Here is a 25406-nt window from a genome sequence, read left to right as displayed (position 1 = left end):
TAATTTTTCTTCAACATTTTTAATGTTAGAAGAAAAAGAAACATTTAGCTTTAGACAAAACATGAAATATATGAGTACTAAGAGGCTGGGACTGCAGCATGTCAAATCTGTCTAGATAGAGGCTGTAAGATTTACTATGTATAGCCTTTTAATGATAATGACATACTAATGATTCTCTGCCAGGTATGAAATGATTGCAGCCACACACACTGTATATCTAGGTTTTGTTAATACACCTGTACTGTACATTGTATCTGCATACATTTGAACAGATTTATTAATAACATGCTTCTAAAAAGCTCAAACACGTGTACGTCTGGATTTTTTTCAAAAGCAAAATGAGATCTAGACCAGTCTCTGGTCCAGCCCAACCACACACTAATATACACAACCGCACTGGCATTCCCATAAAACCATGCTCACTTTCTGCTGCAAAGGACAGTGTCAGTGGACACTTGAGCTATTGTGCTCAATAGCCGCCGATTCCCTTCCTGCACCCAAAACCTAACCCACCTGGGGGGGGGGAGGGGGGGGCTAACCCTAGCCTCACCCCAGTGGTGCTTAATCCTAACCCCCCCCACCCCGCAGCCTAACCCTAACCTGCTGGGGGGGTGCCCAACCCTAATGGCCCCACCGAGGGTGCCTAGACCTAACCTCCCCATCCCCGGGGATAGTGCAGGACAATGCGCTATTTACCTCCGTCCGGACGTTCGGCATTCTGTCGTTCAGGATGCCGACGCTGGTATCCTGATGTCATTTGGGATAACGGCGTCAACATTTTGCCGCTGGTCGGGATTTCGGTATCGGTATATCGACGGCCGGTATCCAGTCCGCCTGCATTTTAACTACATCCCATTGTGCAGTATAAAGGAACAACTTTGTGCTGAAAACATGGCAACCAGACACTTTGGATAACTTGCTTCATAAAAATACAAGCTAACCACTGATTGGTTGCCAGAGTTTTAGCACATATCTGAGCAATGTATATATAAAAACCAATGGTGATCGGTCCCGTCATGTGCAGTGAGAGTTTGGGTGCGTGCCAACGACTCTCACCGCAGCAACAGAGTTATGACACACCACCAAGAGAGGAGGAGATGCACCCAGCCTTGTACTGGAAATGGGGGTAAATATAGCGAGGAGGGGATGACCCCACATACTATATGCTGGACATATATTACTAGTTAACAAGTAACTCTCATTGTCCTAAAATAAAATCATGGCCATTAGAATTACAGAAAGCAGGTTTCTGTGCACATATGTGTTTTTCCACTTCCAAACTACAAAAAAATTTAATCATCAGAAACAGTATGAGTATTAGCGGGATACAGTCAATATTCCGGTGGACGCAATGCCAGCACTGATATTACCGGCGCCAGAATTCCGACGCCATACCGATTCCATACTAGCTAACACATCAGACAGAAGGATGCTTGCATCGCTGACAAAAAGTTAGCACTATACAGTATGTGGGATATCCAGTGGATATATTCAATGTAATGACCAAATAAAGTTGGATATAAATGTCAGTACATAATAAACAATTTTTAATGCTACATACACATTCCGTAGCCGAGACACAAGCACAGAACCTATACACAGAGAATATATATTAAACGCAAGATCAAGTATTCAGAGGTGTCCCTCCCACGGTGTCACCCAGTGCGGGGAGGGACGCTGTGTGTGCGGCGTAGCTGGAAGGGGGAGTGGCCTCACGTGCAGGGGGCATGGTCATGCGGGTAGTGGCGTGGCCTCACGGCCCGAACCCCCATGGTCCCGTGACTCTTACCTTATGGTGCAGGAGGTGTGGACTGCGTTCTGTGTAGTGTGCCGGCTCCCACACAGTGGGCGGGATTCACTAAATGGAAGATGCGATATAAACCCCGTTTCTGGGGTTTTCGCGCATTTTCCATAGGCACTAATGTCTGGCCGCCGGGGTTCCGATATGGAGGGTAATTCCAGTTTTTGCTGGCATTACCCTATAGAAGCCCATGGGCTTCTACCGCATCGCGCTGGTATGAGGGATCCAATCGAATCCCTCCCAGCATGCCCCGCGGGCGCCGCGTCACTCTGCGCATGTGCAGATTGACTCCCGGGTCATAAATCCGGAAGTCCACGGGGCTGCGCGGATCACAAAGGACAGATCTTATCGGAAGAGCTGTCCTTTGCTGTACTGATCGCATATGTTAGTGCATATACGGTCAGTACAAATCCCGCCCAGTGTCAGGAGCCGAGTGCTGCCCTTAATACTACAGTGCAGCACCCGGCTCCTGTCACTGAGGGGGGAGTCTGCACCTTGGTATCACCACTTGGCGGGTGACACCTTGGTGCGGCCCGCACCCGCCTTGTGTCGCCACTGCAAGTATTGATAGGAGATCAAGTGTAACTCTGGGCCTGATTCAGCATGGATCATACGGACAAATTGTTGCATACTGAGAATGCGTATGTACCAAACTGCACGTGCGTGGTGGCAGCATTGCGACTGCACTTCGATCGCTCAGACCACAGAAAGCCATCGCAGAGTGAGTGGCCTTTAATCAGCGTTTGGGAGTGGTGACGGGGGAGTGGTCGGAGAAACACAGGCGTGCCTGTCTGTTGGAACGTCATTGCATGGGCATGTATAAATTAGCCACTGCGGCGGTATAAGCAGCTTGTGTACTCACTGTGTGCGATGAGGTTAGCAATTTCTGAGTAAGGTCAGTCCTGTTGTAATTGTGTGTGAGGGGCCGATGTTACTCGATGTTCCCGGTGTATGCACTGAACTGCAAGGTATTATGGATGTGAGATAGCGGTAGTGGGCGTCTATGCTGGCTGTGCAATGGCTTTGCGATTGCACTCATTAGCATATTTTCGCAACAGATCTGCATGCGTAATCGCAGCAGTGATCTCAATAGCGATCCATAATGTACCAGGCCCCCTGATAATAAAGTCTCTTTTTTTCACATATATTAAAGGCATGCAGTGGTTTAGAATAAACTGTGGATTTTGAAACACAAACCAGTGTTACCTACTATCAGTCCTATTTAGTAACATTTAGCGTTAGAGCTAGTTTGTATTGCCACCTAGCACCATCATTTCTCAATAAGAAAAAAAAATCACTCAGCTCACTCGACAATACTGGATACTGGGTGGGAATGGCAAGCGTTATCATACCGATTCACTGGGCCAGTCACAAGGCTTATGTGCATGTGTGACCCAGCCAGTTGGTGCATGTCAAAAATGTCACCGATGAGGATTGACAAAACTTTTTGGTGACACTTTGATAGCTAAGAAGAAGCCCTGTTTCCCATTTTCACCAGAGATCAGGTGTTTTCTCCATTTGATAATTAGCCCCATATACAAAGTATGTATGAAAGGTCAGGCACTAACATTTTAATAATCTATAGTCGTTCAACACCACAGTGCCCAGAGACATTATAGTTTAATGTGATCGTGGGTTAAGAATAATAAGAAAAGAAACCACCCTAGGAGAAGTAGAGGATGTTCAGGGACAGATGATTTCACTAATATGAATAGAAGAGTTAAGCTGCATACACACACAACGATGTAGTTAATGAACAATTTTAGTAAACGATTTTCTCCCTTGAAAAAATGAACTAAAATCGTTTACTAAAGTTGTTAATTTACTATGTTCATTTAAATGTAATGAACGATTTTCTAGAACTACAAACGATTTTTGCATATTCCCTTACTTAAAATCGTTGAGTTGACAAGTCTGACTGAACTACAAACTACAAACGTGAACGCGCATGGACGAAAATCGTTCATCGTTTGACTCAGAAAGTGAACGATTTTTGCAAATGATTATCTTTAAACGATATCGTTTAACGATAATCGTTCAAAAAATCGTTGTGTGTGTATGCACCTTTAAAGTATAAAAATGCGTATTTTTAAAACAGGTACATTATTGGTGACTTACTGTAATTAATATTTGTAGATATTTCCACAGAGGGAAAGAGGTCTTGCATTGCAACAAAAGAAAAAAGTTGGGCTGGTATTAGAAACACCAGTGCAGAATCACTGGAGAGAGTAATCATATTTATTTTATGTTGTATAAAGTATGGTATTTAGTATTGTCTGTTTTACCTACTGTATGTAAGGTTTCTCTTCTGAAACCTAAATGTATACTATGTTACTTTTATTATTTTTATTTGTTACTTTAATTGACTTTTATTATTTGTTACTTTTATTAGTTTAGTTACAATTGGGTGATAAAAAATATGAGATATGGTAAGAACTTACCCTTGTTGTCTCTATTTCTACGAAGTCCATAGGGTTCCACAGGATACCTTGGGGTATAGGTGATGACGTCAGGCATCGGGCACCATAGAGTTACGTTTTCAGCCTCCCAGGATGCACTAGGGTCCCCCTCCTATACCCCGGACCCGAGCCAAGGCATCTCAGTTACGTACCAAGCCATAGGCTGGAGGAGGAGACGGAAGAGAGAGAAAAAAGATCTGGACACACACAAGAATCACATTCTCACCAGAGGGAGATGGAAAAACCGGTGACCAGAGTAAAGCCCATCTGCAGCACAGGTGCGACAGGGCGGGAGTCCTGTGGAACCCTATGGACTTCGCAGAAATGGAGATAACAAGGGTAAGTTCTTACCATATCTCATATTTTCTACTTCAGGGTCCATAGGATATCCACAGGATTCCTTGGGGATGTCCCAAAGCAGTATCCTTTAAGGGTGGGGACGCTCCTGTGCTGAAAGGAGAATCCGCCGCCCGAAGGAAGCATCCTGAGAGGCAAAGGTGTCAAACGCGTAATACCTCACAAATGTATGGACCGCGGACCACGTGGCAGCCTTGCAGATCTGGACTGCAGAGGCACCACGTCGAGCTGCCCACGAAGGACCCACAGACCTAGTGGAATGATAAGCTTCTGAAATGGCCATACGGATCCAAGCTGCCAAAGTTTGCTTTGAAGCAGGCCAACCCTTTTTACGGAAGCCATAAAGGAAAAAACAAGGCATCCGACTTCCTAAACGAAGAAGTGCGGTCAACATAAATCCTTAAGGCCCGCACAAAGTCCAAAGTGGCCTCACCCACCAACAGGTCAGGTGAGTTAAAAGCTGGCACAACTATTTCCTCGTTGATATGAAAACGGGAAAAAACTTTGGGAAGAAAATCAGGACGAGTGCGCAACACCGCCCTGTTCCCATGAAAAATCAAGAAAGGGGGTCTACAAGAGAGCCCCTAAATCAGAAACATGTCTGGCTGAAGCGATGGCCAGAAGGAAAATTGTTTTAGCTGTCAGCCATTTAAGATCCACTGAGCCCAGTGGTTCAAACGGCGGTCCCTGGAGAGCCCTCAGGACCACAGCTAAATCCCAAGGCGCCACCAGTGGAACAAATGGTGGCTGAATTCTAAGAACACCTTGCATAAAGGTGCGCACATCAGGGATTGTAGCAATCCTACGATGGAACCAGACAGACAGGGCAGACACCTGCACCTTTAAAGAAGCAAGGCGAAGCCCATGGTCTAGTCCCGCCTGTAGGAAGGCTAGCACTCTAGACAGACGGAACTCCCGAGTTGCATAACCTCTCGGTCGACACCATTGGAAGAACGTATGCCACACACGATGGTATATTCTTGCAGAAGACGGTTTCCGAGCTCTCAGCATAGTGCGTACTACAGAGCTGGAAAAACCCCCGGACCTTAACATGGCCGTCTCAACAGCCATGCCCTCAAAGACGGCCGAGTCAGGTCCGGGTGAAGACAAGGACCCTGTGACAGTAGGTTCGGACGTAGCGGCAACTGCAGAGGGATGTCCACGGACAGACCCTGGAGGTCTGAGAACCAGTGCCGTCTGGGCCACACGGGAGCTATCAACAGGAGCGTCCCTCCTTCCTGTTTGAATTTCCGGATTACCTGTGGAAGAAGGGAAAACGGAAGAAAGAGATAGGCAAACCGGAACGTCCACTGGACGGACAGAGCATCCACCAGAGACGCCTTTTGGTCTCTTGTGCGAGACCCATACACCGGCAACTTGTTGTTGTGCCGTGACGCCATGAGGTCGATCTTTGGAAGACCCCACCTGTCCACCAGAAGACGTCCTGGTGCAGAGACCATTCCTCCGGATGAACATCCTGGTGACTGAGAAAGTTGGCCTCCCAGTTGAGGACTCCCAGGATGAATACCACTGATATGGCCGGGAGATTGCGCTCCGCCCAGATCAAGATGTGGGACACCTCTACGAGTACCACCCGACTTCGGGTTCCTCCTTGCCGATTTATGTAGGCCACGGTGGTGGCGTTGTCCGACTGGACCTGCACGGGATGACCGTGGAGAACCCGATGGGCCTGCTGGAGAGCATTGAAAACGGCGTGGAGTTCCAAGATATTTATCGGAAGCTCCTTTCCCGCCTGAGTCCATCTGCCCTGGAACAAGTGTGGACCCGAGACCGCTCCCCAGCCCCGAAGACTGACGTCTGTCGTCAATAGGACCCAGTTCGCCAACCAAAACGTACAACCCTTGTTGAGATGGGTCGTCTGCAACCACCAGGCAAGGGACAGGCGAACCTCCGGAGTGAGCACCATCGTCTGGGACTTGAGACTCTGAGGCAGTCCATTCCACTTGGACAGGATCAATTGCTGCAGAGGTCTGGAGTGAAACTGGGCATATTCCACCATGTCGAATACGGACACCATGGAGCCCAGTAACCTCATCGCAGAATGCAGAGACACCCGGCAACTCTGCAGACAACTGCGCACCCTCAACTGTAAGGCAGAGATCTTTTCCCTCGTCACAAAGATCCTTTGCTGTCCGGAGTCCAATAAGGCTCCGAAGTGCAGAATCTTCTGAGACGGGATCAGGGTGGACTTCTGCCAGTATATTAACCAGCCGTGCTGTTGGAGTACCGCAATCGTCAGGTCCAAGTGGCGTAGAAGGAGCTCTGGAGATCCTGCTACCAACAGAAGGTCGTCCAGGTACGGCAACATGCGGACTCCCTGCAGCCGCAGGGAAGCCGCCATGACCGCCATAACCTTGGTGAACACACGTGGTGCTGTCGCCAGCCCAAAATGTAACGCCTGGAACTGGAAATGATCGTTGCGGATTGCAAACATGAGGAACTGTTGATGGCGTAAAAGAATAGGGACATGCAGGTAAGCGTCCTGTATGTCCAACGACACCATGTAATCCCCAGGTTCCAGCGCCAGGATGATGGACCATAGGGTCTCCATCCGAAACCTCGGCACCCGCAAAGACTTGTTGAGTGCTTTGAGGTTGAGGATCGGACGGTACGACCCATTGGGTTTCTGCACCAAAAACAGATTGGAATAGAAACCCTGGCCCCTCTGGGAGAATGGAACAGGCACTATAACTCCAGCCTGGAGCATAGTGTGCAAAACCTTCCGCAGTTTCATGGCTTTGTTCTGGTCTGATGAAAGACCCGTGGTGAAGAATCGGGACGGGGGCCTGTGCCGGAAGGAGTGGGCATACTCGTGAGAAACCACCTCAAGAACCCAAGTGACTGTCGTGGTAACCGACCAACACTGGGCGAACTGCAGCAGGCGGCCTCCCACTCTGGGATCCCCCAAAGGGAGGCCCGGACCGTCAGGCCGCAGGTTTGTCATCGGACTTAGGGGCCGGACGTCTGGTACTCCAGGCCTGCTTCCGGGGCTTGGCCGATTTTTTGGGGCCAGCCTGACGGGGAATGGACTGTGCTTTAGGCCTACCCTGGGCCCTGTAAGGCCGAAAGGACGATGTACTGGAACTGGAAGGAACTGCAGCAGACGGGAGACATGACGATTTGGCTGCCGCCAGCGTGGCTACAATTTTGTCCAGATCCGGACCAAATAGGACTTCTCCATTAAAAGGCAAAGCTTCCAAACCCTTTTTGGAATCAGCGTCCGCCTTCCAAGATCGCAACCATAAGGTGCGACGAGCCGCCACAGCTGCCAAAGAAACCCGGGAAGTTAGGCTACTGATATCTAAAGCCGCTTCGTTAATGTAAGTGGCCGAATCCTGGAGATTGCCTATCAACTCGGTCTGTTCAGCTGAACAGTGGGAATCGAAAGACGCCCCCAAACTATCAGCCCAGCGCTCCATAGCTCTGGCTACCCATCAAATGGCCATAGCCGGCCTGGCTGCCCCCCCCCCCCGGCGAGGGAATAAACGGACTTCAGGCGGATTTCCACCTTACGGTCCGTGGCATCCTTTAAGGAGGACATGGAGGGCATGGGCAACGTGGCACTTCGGACCAGGCGTGTCACATGAGAATCCACCTGTGGCGGGGATTCCCACTTAGCAAAATAATTGTCCGCAAACGGATAAGCCACTGCTAAAGGTCTTTAAGGCTGATACCGTCTGCCAGGATGTTTCCACTTCCTCTAAGTGGTCCACCAATTGACCCGAAAGAGGAAACACTGTGGTGTCACCCTTAACATCTTTGAAAAAGGCATATTTGGATTTTGAGACCGGAGGTTCATCATCCTCAATAACTAAAGCTGTGCGCACTGCACGAATAAGGCCAGGTATATAAACCTTAGACTTAGCGTCCGACTCTTTAGTACGGAGAGGTTCTTGGTCCGACAGATCCAGAATCTCCCCATCATCGGTCGTCCCCTCGTCATCCTCATAAGGAGTAGACAGAGACGCCACCGGCCGCTTGTGAGGCCGTAACATGGACTCCCCTTGTAACACGTCTGACAAATGCTGCACAGAACTTGTCAGAGAATTAACCCACGCGGGCTCCTGAGAGACCTGAGGAGGGGAAATAGGGAGACCGTGGGGTACCATCAGTTGTCTCGGGAACCCCTGCATGGGTGACGACACCACTGACTGTTGGGACAATCCCATTTGAGGGAACACAGGTTGCGGAGCTAACTGGCCCACTAGGGTTGTAAGCGCTTTAGCGAAACAAGCCCAGGGCGGTTCCTGTACCGGAGCCGTGACAGTAATTGGCAGCGTCAATAAAAAACACGGCCCCTCCGCGCTACCCTCCTCCTCCGCTATAGGTACCTTACATGTAGTACACAGAAGCTGGAGAGGAAAATCACTTTCAGACATGATGGCAAGTATGTGACCCCTCTCACTGATACGCGTTAGTATAGTGTGAGAACCGCCCTGCAATCACCGCACCGCAAGGGCTTTAGCAGAAGAAGATCAGGGACAGTGAAAGGGCTGACAGTAGAAAGTGAAAGTACATGCAGCAGACGCTAGCAGCAGTCACATGCAATGCAAAGAAATCAATCCCTGCACTATCAGCGCTGATCCTCAACTACGCAGACACAGGGCCTGGTAGGACTGAGCGCTGCATACACAGACCTGTTCCAACGGAGGAGAGGTATGCTGGGGGACCCAGACCACGATGCCACCGATCAGCAGCTTCCAGCAGTGTTCACCATGCTTCCATAAAGATGGCCACCAAGGAGCAGAGAGGAGGCAGGCCTGGGGGAGGAGCGCTGCCACAGGGCCAATCGGCAGGTGCAGAGAGGGCTGTGTGCAGCGGGGGAGGCGCCGGCTGTGTACAGGGAAGGCGCGCTCCCCTGGCATGTAATTAACCCCTGGGACGCTGCAGCGCTACCACTCAGCTGCGGTCCGCTGTCCCAGGGGGTAGTGGAAGCGCAGGTTCGAAACCTGGCTCCACGCTGCAGCCAGTCCCCAGGGAGCCCCCTGCCTGGGGACTCTGGACCATGTTCCAGCGGGGACCCACCGCGGGACCCCGCTGCTTACCTGCTGTCCCCCTTGAATCTGGCAATGGTCCCAAACATCTGGGGTCACCGCTAGCTGTGACCCCAGATGCCTACCAGCATCCCCGGATCAATACCGGCGTTCTCGTACCGGCGGGGGTGTAGGGAAGACAGCATGGACGTCAAGAATGACTGTCCATGCTGTACCTCCAGATGTGCAGCCACAGCTGCCTTGTAGAAAACTTCAGGGGCTATCCTTAGCCCCCCTCTAAACAGGTGCATCCGACTCCGGCCGGGCACCAACGAAACTGAGATGCCTTGGCTCGGGGGCGGGGTATAGGAGGGGGACCCTAGTGCATCCTGGGAGGCTGAAAACTTAACTCTATGGTGCCCGATGCCTGACATCATCACCTATACCCCAAGGTATCCTGTGGATACCCTATGGACCCTGAAGTAGAAAATACAAATCTCTTCATACTGTAAGTATAATCTATTGAATATGGAGATGTGCTGATTACTGGACATGTTCTACCAGCATGCAGTAAATAAATAAGGAGATAGTACTAAGTTCCTATATATTAAAATAAATGAGCATGGTCATAACAATTTCAGCCTTCTCTTGCACATCTAATTGGATTGAATTAAAAGTTGGCTAGCAGGCATTTTAAATTAATGCTTGCCAACAGAAACAGTGTTGCTTTGGGAATGAGGCACTCTGCAATACATTACATTGCTATGTGCTATGATAGTAAGCTAGGGAAGGATTTGGAGATTTTGCCTTATGGTCAATGATAGCAATGCAAATTATAAATGAAAACATTCTGGTAGTTAATCATTGCAGCTGATTTGAATAACATGACACTGTTCACTTGTTGTTGTTATTTTTCTTTACCTTCTGGTGTCTTCATTTAAGTAGAGAGTAAGCAGTTGCTTTGGGATCTGAAAAGACATGATGCTCTCTGACATCTGCTCCCGAACACAGATCCACTTGTTGTCAGATGCAGGAAATCTGTAGAACTTGTAGATGGGATTCCTTAGCACTGTTGGGGGTGAAAAGAGAGAACAAACTGAAATCCTGTTTCTCATAATGAAGAAAAGCTAAACCAAAGACGTATCACAATGTCCAGGGGGCCCCCTCACCGCACACTCTCCATCTGCCCAGGGACATAGTCGGGAAGATGAGCCGCGCAGTTAAAGCACCCTCTGGCACTGTGAGTCTTTGCTCTCTTGTGCACATGCTCCAACTTTCCTAATAACATTGAGAAGATAGCACCACAAAGGAGGAGAGACCTGCTTGCCGGCAGAAGATAATATGCCGGGCAGGGGGGAAGGGGGAGCTGGGCTAAACGATATGCAAGTGTGGCAAGTGGGTTCCAGACTATAGATAGACATTAATTAGATAGACAATGACAATAGTTGGACAGGGACAAAAGGTGGACAGGGACAAAATTCAGACACACTAAAGTTCGACATGTAAAAAGGATAACAAGTACAAAAGGTCGCCAGGGTCAAAAGTTCAACATAAAAATGGTTGACACAAAAATGGTCAACTTTTTTTGTTTGATTTTTAGGGTTAGGTTTAGAGTTAGGCACTTACTGGAGGGTTAGGGTTAGGCTCTTACCCCCACGGTTAGGTTTAGGCACTTAACCAGACGGTTAGGGTTAGACACCAAGAGGAGAGTTAGAATTAGAATTAGGGTAACGATTAGGGCTAAAAAACTATTTAAAAAATTGTCAACTATTTTTGTGTCACCCATTTCCATGTCGAACTTTTGACCCTGTCGACCTTTTGGACCTGTCGACCTTTTCACATGTCGAACTTTAGTGTGTGACTTTTGTCCCTGTCTAACATCTGGTGTCTATCTAATTACCGCCTATCTCTTGTACCACACTCGTGGCAAGTAACCAGGGTCTGAGAGCATAGCGGGATAATGCCTGGTTACACGCTATTTACACTGTCAATGGTCAATGGTCTGGCCATGCCCCACCAAAGACGCTGTTTAGAGGATCCCTACTTTCACCAGTGGCCTCTTTATTTTCCAGCCAACACAAGTAAAGTAAATAAAAGAATGGATAAAAAAGAAAGAAATATCCTAACATTTAAAACGTATGAGAAGTACCGTAATAACCAGGTCTGAGTTTTACAGACCTGTTAGTGAAAGCTAAACTGCCTCTGATGTTATAGGAGCTTGTTTCCTTGCAAAGCTTTTCTGTAAACACTAAAGAGATCTATAACTTCTGCATTAATTATGTAATTTAAGTACGGTAATTATGTATATATGTAAGTTATGTTCCTGCCTAAACTATTCTGTACTTACACAAATTGTTATGTGTTACCTGCAGAATAACAATAACACAAATAATAATAATAATAATAATAATAATAATAATAATAATAATAAACAATTGGACCCTGAATGCTCACTGCAAGAACTACAGCTCCCACCTTAAATCTCAAGTCTATAGTATGTTCCTATCGAAGAAATCAAAAATTAACAACGTCTTGAATTGTGCAAAATATTGTTCTGTGTGTGGCCTTAAATAGCTAGAGTTGCTAGACAATAAAGGAAATCAGTTTATTTCAATGGAATCAGTACAGATTATAAGTATCTAGTGATCTCTTGTATTCTCTGAAGTTCCTGATGTTGTAGAAGGAGAAGTTCTCTAAACTTTTTATGTTTTAGTGCAGACAGGACTGATTGTATCATTGTTAGTGAATTTTGCCACTGCAGCCAAACCGTAACCCTCCCCCTAGTGCCTAACCCTAAACCTAGCCCTCCCCCTAACCCTAATACTTACCTTCAGGATGCAGGTGGTCAGGATTCTGGAGCCAGGTTGGTAACTACATCCCGTGGCGTTTTATATTGGAAGGCGTTTTTCCCTTTTGACTGTGACTATTGATGTGCCCAAAGTATATGCCTTATTATTGCTACTATTCATACTCCAAATTTACAAGACTTTGAGTATATATACTGTATATAATCTTTTCTATCCCTACTCGTGAAAGCCACCAGTCTTAATTTTACGTATGGGGAGAAAAGTGAGTGGACTTCAAATGAATTAACAAAACAGGATTGGAGTCAGTTTAGTGTTAAAAAGGATTCAACTGAATGCAAAACCATGGATAAAACTACTTGGCGATTTTGTAGTCCTGCATTCCAGGAGCTGTAAAGGAAAGGTCTACTAAGACAGGATAGGTGGGTAGAGCGGGCTGCATCACAACATGACCAACAATGCACAATTACTGTACATGAATTATCATCAGACAACTACCACTGAGCAATGAGGCATTTTGAATTACTAAGCTGTGGTGGGCATCACGTCATTTTGCCCTCAATCTTGTCCTCCCTGAGAATTTCAGGTTTCCTCAGGAAGCCGGGAAGACTCAAAGTAATACAGCCTTTGTTTCTTTGTTTGAATTTAATAATTTGAGATATGTTATCTTTCATGAAGTTGAATGTCAAGATGACTGCTGGGAGCTTCCGCCTGATTTGCACTCTACAAACCAGAAATATCTTACCTTTTTTCTTAATTTAAATCATACATCCTGACTTTCTTAATCTCATGTGTGTGTGTGGGGGGGGGGGGGGTGGAGACAGACAGACAGACAGGGTGTGTGTGTGTGTGTGTGTGTGTATGTAAGCTGACCCTGTCCCTGCTGCGCATTCCCGCACATCGTGATATGGTGCACAAGGGCTGAGTTACTATAAGGGATTTGCCAAGATACCGTCCATTGCACCAGCAAATTGGCAAGAATCCAGAGAGTGACCTGGTTTTCCAGGAGTCTGTGGGGACTCCCCAAAATTTGGGAGACTCCCAGGTGAAACAGGACAGTAGGTATGTATGATTGAAATATATACATTTTATAATGCATACGTGTGCAAAATAACACATTAGAGAGCTTTACAAAAAATATTACGTATAATACAGTTATAACATGTTATAAGACATCTATTACGAAAACAAGAGTTTTAATTTATTCCTTTACTCACATTTCACAGGTTGTGTTTTTAAAGCTACACATTGCAACAATAGGTACACATTGCAACAATATCTGCCCGATTTGTTATTTCCAGGCAATTTGGAACAACAAAACGAGCATATCGTGCAGCATGTATGGCCAATTCTCGCGCACAATATCTTTTGGTTGGACGTGATGCACAGCCAATCATAAGATATCATGTACAAGGTGGTGCAGTTTAATTAAGGATGGAACGAGAGATTATTCAATTGTTGATTAAATTGCACAGTGCGTATAGGCAAACATGAATGGTCTGGGATGAAGAGTATTAGTCTCAACCATCGATTGCATATCGTTGTAGTGTGGCCTAAATGTCTTTATTAATGTCTCTGAGAACCACTAGGGAATACTGCACAATGACATGCCAAATCATTGTAGAATTCATTGTGGAGGGTGTGTGAATATATTGTGCTGCAACTTGCAAGAGATAACATCCCAAAAAAATAATGTCTCAGCTTCATGTCCTGTCTTTAGTTATATACATAAATATGACATACAGTATTTAGTCCAAAGTTGTATGATGAAAAAAGATAAAACTGGCTTGTAATAATTCTGTTTGATTAATAACAAACTATATTAAATGCCATGATTATAGTTTGTTTATGCCAGATTTGTGGGTTCAACAACCTTCACATAAAAATCTTTATTTAAGTAACCATTACAAAAGCTTGCAGGAAAAAGATCATCAACTTTTTTGCTCCTCATTAACTGCCTGAGTTATGACACCTGCATTTACTTCAAAAACCATTTAGTGAGGAGACCAAGGATAAAAATAACTATTTCTATTTTTAAACATAAAATACTTGTATATGATAATCTGAATACATAATTGCTCTATAGATAGGCTTAAAACATTTGCATTTCTAAAGACAGGTGAATTTACTGTAGCTATGCAAATACTGTAACTAATGCTCTGACATTCATTGCAGGTGTACTAGGCAGTAATTAGGCTGTCCAAGATCAAGGACCAGTTCATTTTGCCAATAACTTAAAATAACAAAAGTAATACCCTGCTTAATTATATAAATGACAACTTTAATAAGATATTATGATGTTAAAGCAGACAACAGCCAACCAAACCATGACTTATAGAGTTAGACATGGAGTTTTCATGTATGAAATGTATATTTTACTTTATTTGCAGCATAAGGACAATAAATCATTTTAATTACTAGAATTGAATATACTGGCAAATAAATGTCACCCGACAGGAAGCAAAATCTGCAATTATATTAAGTAGATGTCTATAACATTATAAAGGAAGACAAGGCATACTAGACAACATTTGGAAATAATTTGTAAGGTCACTTGGCAGTGTATTGGCCAAAGCCCTTAATAGGATATTTCCCAGCAGGCTATTCACCTAATGCGGATGTTTTATTTAATTTTTTTATTTTTATTTTTAACCATTCTGATTCTTTTTTTAAAATTAATTATTTATATAATTTTTGGCCAAACAACAATGGGCTGAATCTGAACCTGATTGAAGGAGTTGTATGTACAGTATTGTACCAATAATACATATGTAATATTGGAGATAATCTCAGTATAAACATTCTATAGCTGGCGGTGCACCCAAGGGTTTATAATTCATGACTGAACAGAAGAATTTTTGCAAGAGAGCAAAAACAAAGAAGAAACAAAAACTCTTTTTGGGGGCCAAACTTGTTTAAATTAATAAAATTTAACTTTTATTGTATGTATGCTAAAATATTGTTTAATTAAACAAAAACATAGTTCTTCCCAAATATATGACCAATCATGTCTCCTCCTAAAATAATCATTAACTCATATTTAGACACACATACCTATGAAGTTGGCTATTATTACTAATAATGTCAACTGGGTGAAACTATAGTATCACTTTAATACTTCGGAGCATATTTACTAAGCAGTGGATTTACAAAAGTGTACATTTTTACAGATTTTTCATACCAGACTTAAAAGGGCAATAATACTTAATAGATTATCATTATGAAATGCAATCATATGTGTAAAAGATTTTAGAGTACATTCATATATCAGGGAAAACAAATTCTTTCAAAACGATATAATATATTCTGCAAGTGACAAATTGTTATGGAACATTGTTAGATGAGCATAAAGGTATCAAATCAGAGACATAAAACCATCCAAAACAAGTTAACCTAGAGGTTTCCAAATGCGGTCCTCAAGGCACCCCCAGTTCAGATTTTAGAGATTTCCATGGTTGAGCACAGGTGGTTATATTTACTGACTGAGGTATTACGTCGCCATGGATATACCCAAAACCTGGACTGTTAGGGTGCCTTGAGGACCGAGTTTGGGAACCTCTGCGTTAACCACATTAATTGCTGTGTATTTACACGTAAATCATATCAAACACATTCTGGGAATAACTATTTATAATCATTTCAGAGGCAATGGCCTATTGTCCGGTCTAAACAAAAAAGCAGTAATGGGGACGGGCCTGACGGTTTGTGGCATTAAGTCCCACCCCTCTCTGTAAATTACCGCAAAAAGCGCATATTTAAATAGGGAGCAGGGCCAAATGATGCGATCTCCTTTAAAATTCTCCCCAATCTGTCCACTTCACTAGGAAGTGGGCAGGAATGCGGGAGAAGTGCCTATTCTACCGCGGGTGAGGGGGTTACCCCAAAAATTGGGAGACTCCCGCGACTTCCAGGAGAGTAGGCATGTATGCAGTAATGTAGTGCACTTTTCAAATATAATATCTGTCTGGGTAAAGTCTAACATAGAGGTCACAAGAATGATGTCTGTAACACATAGGTCACAAGAATGTTCCCTGTAACAAATAGGTCACAAGAATGCTCTTTGTATTAAACCATACAGCAATCCATAAAATGTTGTCTGTACTGTACAGAGGGCCATAGAATGATCTCACTGATGTCTCTGTTGTAAAACAGTTACTAGAATGTTGCCTGTAATGTATAAAGCTTACTACAATAGTTTCTGCATTGAATACAAGACAGATGGCGATGATATTGATTAGCTCTTTAATATAACAACTTTCCAAATAGCACACTGGCTATAAAAAATTCACACTCACATCATATAAACAATGCTCAAATTATTATTATTATTTTTTTTTTTTTTTTTTTAGTATACAGCCATTTTTGTACTGTGCTTTGCTGGTAAAAAACCTTCTTGTGTTATAAAAATGTATAAACTCATGCTAAAATGTGCCAGCCAGCCAGCCCACCCCATCTTTCAGAACCAGTAATTAAGACATGATGTGGGTCACTTATTGGTGAAGTCATATTAGCTGCTTTAAAGTTTATATACAGTGTGGTGCCCAGAGCCGTAACTAGACTTTTTGGTGCCCTGTGCCAGAGAGACCATTGGTGCCCCCCCTCTCATTTTTAAAAGAGGGACATAAAAAAGAGCCATGGTCTCATGGGGAATGGCCAGGGAAGAGATAGGGGAGGCCAGGAGATGCTGGCGATAAAAGAAGAGGAAGCTATAAGTGAGAATGATAATAAACAGGAAAATTGACAGGGCCAAACAGCGCCCCCTGCTCTGCTGGTCGCACTACCCTAGTTACGATCCTGATGGTGCCACACACAGGCAAGATATTTCCAATCTGGAGCCTAACCACAGGGTCAAAGTCCAATTTTCCTAACAAACATCAGTGTCCAAATTGTATGAGATTTGTTCATTCTGCACTTGGACTGAGCAACTGGAGCAGATTCTACTTAACACTTATCCAGCACCTTATAGAAGATAATAGCTAGAATCTGATTGGTTGCTATGGGCAACATCTCCACTTTTAAAAACCTGCACCTTAGTAAATATACCCCTAATGCTGGGTACACACTGGCAGATATTGGCCGATCAATTGATCAGCCAATATATCTTGTGTGTGTCGGCCGGTGTGTACCAGCGATATGTCTGTGATCGTCGCCGTTCACAGACATAGCGAGTTGGCCGTGCTGCACTGCCGATGCCCAATATGTCTGCAGATATACTGGTGCATCGTGGTGAATGTACAGGCGGTCAGCCGACTGCACGTACACTTGCTGCAGAGGCTGCGGGGAGGAGATCGCGATACGCCCCCGGCCAGCAGGACCCGTGGCCAGATGACAAACGATGGTTGTTCAGTGGGTCTGATCAACCATTATCTGCAGATTACTCGATAGGCAGATATATTAGCAAGGTGTGTACCCAGCTTAAGTCGCAAGATGAGCACACACAGACCAAAAACGGTCATCTGCAGACATCTTACTGGATTTTACAACATGTTCCACAATGATTCATTTGATATTTTTTTATTATTTTCTGGTATGGGGGTTAGTTTAAGATCATACAAAAAAAATTGGAGACAATTCTCACTGTAATTGTCTTCATATATAGCTATACTTATTCAAGTAAACCGCTTAAAATGCTAATTAATTATTGTTACGGTAATGATGTAGGCTCTGCTGCTGACAGGCTGAGCCTATCATGCAGAACAGACACAGCAATACGTTCTACATCTGCACATTTATATTTCCAATCTACAGAAGAATACACTGATGATCTTTGTTTACAGATTTCTAGACAGATTTGGGCTTTCTCCAAGAATAATGTGGATTTATTTTAACACAGAGTACTTTCTGTATTAAATAGCAAAGCTTTGCAAATCCCAAGTAGGATGTTTATACATAGTAACAAGGAGGTTATTTTATTTTGTATTTTTACTTTGTTCTGTCTGAAAATATACATATGGAGGCACTAGATAAAGTTTTACTGTTGCCTATACCAATTTTGTGGGATGAGCTTACTTTAGTCAAAATTTACTTTGAACAACAGAGCAACACTCCCCCTATGAACACTGGTCACTGTTACGCCATGGAAAATGCAAGAGACCAATGACTCGTGGTTGGACTGTGTCTTGCATAAGCTAATATGACAATTAAATAATGGCTTCTGTAATGTCTGAGTTGGTAATTAAATTTAAATTACCTCAAACACAAAGAAATGTGGTATTATTATTAGGTGATGCTCAATGCCCTTTCATTCCCCACACCCAGTGTCTGCCTGACCAGCTTCCATTGTACTGCACAAGGCTGCACTGAACAGCATAATGCCTCCACAGATAAAATATACACAATATTACACCCATCCCAGGAGTATACACGGAATTGCCCCCACATGCGCGCATTTGCGGTCAGACTCTCAGGGTATATTTTGCAAAAAAATACCCTGAAGCTAGGTACACACTAGACGATATCTAGCAATTTGGAAGATTTTGATGCATCAGAGAGACAAATCGTTCCAATCATCCAGTGTGTACCCACTATCACAATGCGGATGCATGCTCCCGCGGGACGCCCGTCGCATCCTCAGATCTTTTGTATATGCAGAAAGATCTGCGGATTCCACTCGCGAAGCCATGGCCCTCGCTACCCCCCCAAATCGCAGTCGCTCCATCGCTGCCGTAGGTATGCACTTGCCAATGCTGGCACCTAGCCCGGGATACATAGCTAATGAGGTTGGTACACCTTAGACATCATCTAGTCTAGTGTGTACCGGCCTGAGGAATTCCAGGGAGAGGATTTGCAGGTACATAGCTTTCTCGCAAGCTCTGTCCCTACATGTGATATTTGATACATCCTTGTGATGTATTCAAATATCGCTTTGCGATTGTGGGTGAATTTATTACATCCCATCCACATCTGAGATGTGAATTTTGATAAATATTCTCCTAAATGACCCCACACAGTGACGAGTGTACAGTATGCCTTGCGCATGGTGATTTTTTATTTCATAGAACCTAGAAAATACAGTTCTACTTGAAATCACTAAAATTAATCCTCTATGTTTAGTATATAAAGCCATTTCAAGACCAATTTACAAATGAGGTTATAATTAGCATACAGTCTCACTTTTCTTTTATAAATTAGTTCAAGAGCAGTTTTGGGATTTCCTGCTTGCTAATATTTTGCTTTCATTGCTCAAACAATATGTGTCATTAGATTGTGTATTATTGTATCATATAAATCATCTCTGTAGATGTTAATATTGCAGATCTAATCCACGTAATCTTGAAATATATGCAGTTGTGTGTAATTATGCATAAATAAGGAGAATTAATCACTTTAACAATTCACTGTAACAATTTATGGCACCAAAAAGAAATGAAAATAGAATCAAACTAATATATTGAGGAAGTTAATGATTAAAAAATACTGTAAAGCGTTTCTACAGTACCTTGGAAAACTATCTAGAAGACAGATTATCACATAAGAAACTAAACTCAAATCAAAAAAGGATCATGTTTTTGGGCAAAGTGCTCTCGGGGTCGTCTGATTCAGAAGGGGACGGATTTGCTATTGCAGCTGCTAACATGTTAGCATCTGCGATAGCTCTAATATGGTAATGCAGCAGTAGGTGTCATTGCTGCATGCAATACTGATCTGTCCTAGGACGCAGCATTGGATCATCTGCGATACTATCGGCTGGCTGAGTGACCCACGGAGTCAAGTAAGCCGGCTGCCACAGAAGCACAAAAGAGGCCAGGAAATCTCTGTCAGCCGACGGAGATCCTTTCCTCCTCACTCCCCCCTCAAAGGCAGCAACATGCCTCCGTTTTGGAAAATGGAGGCTGTCACTGCCCCTCCCCGCCCAGAAATGGCAGCATGTCAAGCATTGATAGTCTGCTGCTGGACTGCGTGCGGGATTCCAGACCCATACTGCACATACACAGTACAGTCCATGTGCAGATTCCCAATACGGGAATCTGCGATCACTAAATTACCAACTTTAATCAGTAACAGAGGAAATGTGGTACAAGGATACAATCTGCTTCCATCATTGTTAGCAACAAATTGCAATAGGAGCAATTTTATCCTTGACAAACCGGGTTGGGTACGGGATGCCGGCGTTCGGGATTCCAGCGGTCAGAATCCTGGTGCCGGCATCCCGACAGGGTGACAATCCAGACAGAAGGAGGTAAGTATACTCTTCTGCCCCTACCCCTAACCCTCCATCCTTGCAGCCTAAACCTAACCCTCCCCCCTAGTGAATAAACCTAACCTCCCTCTCCCGCAGCCTAAACCTAATCCTCTCCTCCTATTGTCGAACTCTAACCCTCCCCCTAGTGCCTAACCCTAATCATGACCCTCCCCCTAAACCCAATAGTTACTGTTGGGATGCCTGCAGTTGGGATGCTGACACTGGGAATCGAACAAATATAGAATTCAGGTAAGACCCTTCCCACAAGGCCATATTAAAAATGGGGCAGATGAAGCTACAGCTCCAAGCCTTCACATAAAAGTAGGCCCATCATCATAAGTATTACAATTTTAATTCTAGTTTTCTCACAGAATTATGCAATATTTCTATGGTTATGTATTTAGGGAGACAGTAAGGCTGATAGGGTAGGGGGTGTACACACTCATGTGGCTCTGGCCACACCCACACAGCACTGGTAACAGCTCATCCCCTTCCCAGTATAGGCCTTTGAACATTTCCAGGCCCATGTGGTCTTTAATCCAGCCCTGCCTTCTCAATTATAAATCTTTCTGCACATTTTAAATCTGCCTTACCTACAGTACAACATGACTTTGCCAAGATGCATACTTATCATTTTTGCTCCTTGTTTGCTTTGTTCCTAACCTTGAATCAGGCCCAATGTTTTGCAATCCAGTAAATCCATATGAATTGAAAACTACTTCTATCTATATAACTTTCTATAGCACTGGTTCTCAATTTCAGTCCTCAAGTACCTCCAACAGGTCATGTTTTGTGGATTTCTTTACATTTTTTGAATAATGTTTTTATTTCTCCAAAAATATAGATTATAAAGTATTCATAGGTGTCAACAATGCAGAACTAAAAGAAGAATATGTACAAACATGGCAGAATGGAGTGATTACAATAGGCAACAAAGTAACAGAATAAATTATACTATAAGCTAGCATACAGGGCAATGATACAGTCACAGGAAATAAAACAAATTAAAACAGACAAAATGTTTCCAATTTTCTTAAATTGTCCTCCAAACAAACAGGGTGCACCAATGAGTCAATTGGTGCACCGGGCAATCTAAAGAACACAACAAATATACAAATCAGTAGTTGCAAAGATTCTGTGCAGACCAAAAGTGAAAGGGAGAGAAGAGAAGGTAGGTGTGAGAAGCAATTTGCAAACCCTAAGGGAAGTAGTGAGAAGAGAGAAGTAGAGAGTAGGCTGAGGACAAGCAAGGATGGGCCAAATCTAGAGAGGACAGTACAGTGATCAAGTAAAGGGGCAGGAATGGAGACATCAATCTCATCAACACAAATTGGCACAGAGGCATCAGGGACCACTACTGTACTAGGAGGAGGAACAGGTTTGATGGAACTAAACCAGTGGAGAGGTCATTAATCAGTGTTGGGGTTGGGTCAATTGCAGTTAGCCAACGGTCAAACCAATGACCTATGCACGGCACCAGCAGATTTAGTAGCTTCAGGTAATGATAAAGTGATCACCACCTCGGGTGGGGGAGGAGAGGGTGGGTTAGTATCCAGAATGGCATAATTTGTATGTGAGCATGTTGCAATATGCAAGAGACTATAGATTAAAATGCATCCACTGAAGTAGAAAATGTATTATTTCCCTTTTTACCCACCACTTCCTGTCCAGAAGATGAACTGAGCACTAAGGCAATACAATCTAATAAGGAAGCCTGGAGGACACCCTCCACTACAACCAGAGTTGCAATAAAATAACACAGGGATTCTTAAAAGCCTGAGTATGCAGGTCATGGGTTGGGTATGAAATCCCGGCAGTCGGGATACCTGCTGTCAAAATGCTGTCAGCAGCATCCCGATGCTGGGAACCCCCAACAGGGGTCAGGTAAGTATGTTAGCCCTCCCCCTTCTCCCTCTAACCCTCCCTTGTTGCACCCTAATCCTAACCCTCCCCACTCCGCACCCTAACCCTCCCTGTTAGTGTCTAAACCCTCCCTCTTAGTGCCTTACCCTAACCCCCCACAGTGGTGCCTTACCCTAACCTCCTCCCCTCAAAGCCTAACTTTAACCCCCCCTGTAGTGCCTAATTCTAACCCTTCCCCCCGTGGCCAACAGCTAGCTATGGGCGCCCCACTTACCTTCGATCAGGGTGCCGTCTTTCAGGATTCTGGTGTCAGGCTGTGGGCTGGCATCGAGATTTAGCTCCAGATCTTCCCACATAACTTTCATAGCTTCCATATCTAATTACATCCCCTTTTACAGTCCACACACAATCTCACACATCGTCATTCTCTCACGTCCTCATTACATTTGGTCGACATTCCTCTGTATATAGCACTTATCCTTGTGTATCAATGCCTATTTCCCTATAGATTGTTAGCTTGCGAGCAGGGCCTTCTTACCTATATATCTGTCTGTTATTACCCAGTTTTGTTCTATTAATGATTACAATTGTAAAGCGCAATGGAATATGCTGTGCTATATAAGAAACTGTTAATAAATAAATAAATTTAGCTGCCTATGTTAAATCCCGGGTCGGGATTCCGACACCGTGATTTTAACAGACGGCGTCCCGGCCATAGGTATTTTAACTACATACCACAGGTGATATATATTGTATGGAATCAAGGTTTCTAAAACTGAGCACAGCAAACATCTAATGGTAAAACTGATCTAGAGCAAAGAACACAGGTAACAAGCTTAGTTATATCACAGCTGTCACAGATGCAGAGAACAGTTGTAGTTAAAGTGTCACTATCAACATAACAAAACTCAAGGTTTTCAGCCAAAGTGATGTGGAATTGTGTTATTGCCCAGCTAAAGCAGAATTACAATGACAAAGATCATCCTACTTAACCTCAAAACTTAAAATAAATGGAATTCCTATCTCTGTGTATTGTACAACAACTACTAGTAGGCTCTTGGCTTCTACAACAGTCACTAGGATGCTCTCTGTGTTGGACGGCATTCACTACTATGCTCTGTCATTCTGCATTTCACGGCAGCCACTATAATGCTTTGTGTATTGGATGGCGGTTATTTGGATGCTCTCTGTATTTTATGGCACTCAGTAGGTTGCTTTCTATATCATATATATTGGTCACTAGAAGTCTCTGTATTCTATAGTCTTTATTAAGGTGGTATCTGCATTGCATGGTGGTCACTAGGATGCCCTGTGTATTGCATGGTGGTCACTAAGATGCAATATCTATTGTAGGGCAGTTTATGGAATGGTCTCTGTAATGTATATCAGTGCCTTCCATAGACGTAATTAACAACACAGAAATGGCTGATGTGGAAATGGCGCAACCGCAGTGGTCTTAATAAAATGTGTGATGATGTGGTTTATTTACATTGTATGGAATGGTGTTAGCCATGGTGGATCAGGCAACCTTACAGACTGACATATATAGTACAGACTGAATATTTGATGTAAAAAGGATCCACCTAGAGTACATATATGCTTACACAATGATCTCTGTAGATACCTCCTCACTTTGGAAACGTACCTAGGCATACAGAGAGGCTAAAATATCATCCTACATCTTTAGTACCCAGCATTTCAGTAAACATTTCCATTTTTCTCTTTTTAGTCCCATTTATGGCCTACATAAATAAGCACATGAAGGTACATCAGGGCTGCTTTATTATGTGCTTCTTCACCAAAGTGCAACACAGGTGCAATTAAAAGTATAGAAGTATAAATGGGCGTGCACTTCTCTGCATAGCATGCAACACCATCTAAAACTCTTCACTTCTATCTTATTCCAATAATCATGTTCTGCAAAAGGAAATCTAATTGTTGCATAGCTCCACCAGCCTAGCCACACTGATGCTCCTACTGCGTACTTTACAAGATTAGTTGCTTCTGCATTGCGTATAAATGTTTTGTGCTTCATAAATTACAGTATGACTTACTCAGAAACATGAGAGTACCGCCATTTAGCCTGCTTACCAATACATTTACCACAATACTTACTACATCATTCTCATTCTAACGCAAGATTGCAAAAGGTCACGTAACATGGAAGCTGACTGCTGCCGTACATTCCTATTCGCTACTTACAAAAAAAAAAAAAGAAGCAGAGAATAAGTCAGATGCTGGGGCTGCAGCCTGCAGGCGAAGTCTGGGACACCCGTTTACCACCACTACCCTGAGCTTGGCAGATCTCCCTGCCTGCTACTATAGAAATTACAGGCAGAAGTTATTCCAACAGTTGTTATTTCATAACATCACCAGCTCGGTACTGGAATAATAAGCAAAGTGCATAGGAGATTTATACAACACACAAGCCTACATTGTTTCAGTCAATTCTTCTAATACAAAGCATAATAAAAGCAAATGATGGAAAAATAAACTTTGTTTATGACAATCATAAATTATTAACATATAATTACTTCTTACCTGAATTAAGCAAAGGTAGGTTGTCATTCCCACTGACCATTTCAGGTGAGGAGCACTCACACACTAAGGCGCACTGCACAGAGAAAAATGTAGTGTTAGCCAATATTTTATCATACAGTAAATGTAAAGCAGATAATATACTGTAAAGTTAAATATCACTGTAAAATTATTTGCCAAAAGCCTCTAGGATGTCATTACATGTCACCAGACATAACATATTATAGCAGTGTTCCTACTTGTATATAAAATAAATAAATTATCCCCTATTGTTGAATAAAGATATTTAAAGTCAAGTCAGATTTGTAGATGCTATTTAAGTCTGTTTTGGTAGTGCCAAATACAAATGCACATACAGTACACCTGGATTTCTATCACAAGGCAAATGTTATTCAACTAAGTGGTGGA

The 25406-nt window shown here is 43.7% G+C and overlaps 1 protein-coding gene across 7 annotated transcripts in view; it reads right to left on the bottom strand.

The window, feature by feature from the left end:
* Window positions 1-25406, bottom strand: part of INPP4B (inositol polyphosphate-4-phosphatase type II B) — an 813539-nt gene that overhangs the window by 229958 nt on the left and 558175 nt on the right. For all 7 annotated transcript variants that reach the window (XR_015869683.1, XR_015869684.1, XM_088445787.1 and 4 more), the window contains 2 exons: window positions 25002-25074; window positions 10533-10680 (listed from right to left, as the gene is read on the bottom strand). Coding sequence is in view for 5 of the 7 variants with exons in the window: in XM_088445787.1 (XP_088301913.1) it covers window positions 10533-10680; window positions 25002-25074 (221 nt within the window). In the remaining 2 variants the exon portion in view is untranslated. The remainder of the gene's footprint in view (window positions 1-10532; window positions 10681-25001; window positions 25075-25406) is intronic.

This window comes from Taudactylus pleione, unplaced genomic scaffold (genome assembly GCF_031769625.1).
Source record: "Taudactylus pleione unplaced genomic scaffold, aTauple2 ptg000389l, whole genome shotgun sequence".
In the NCBI taxonomy this organism is placed as follows: domain Eukaryota; kingdom Metazoa; phylum Chordata; class Amphibia; order Anura; family Myobatrachidae; genus Taudactylus; species Taudactylus pleione.
This window is presented reverse-complemented; position numbering and strand designations above follow the sequence as displayed.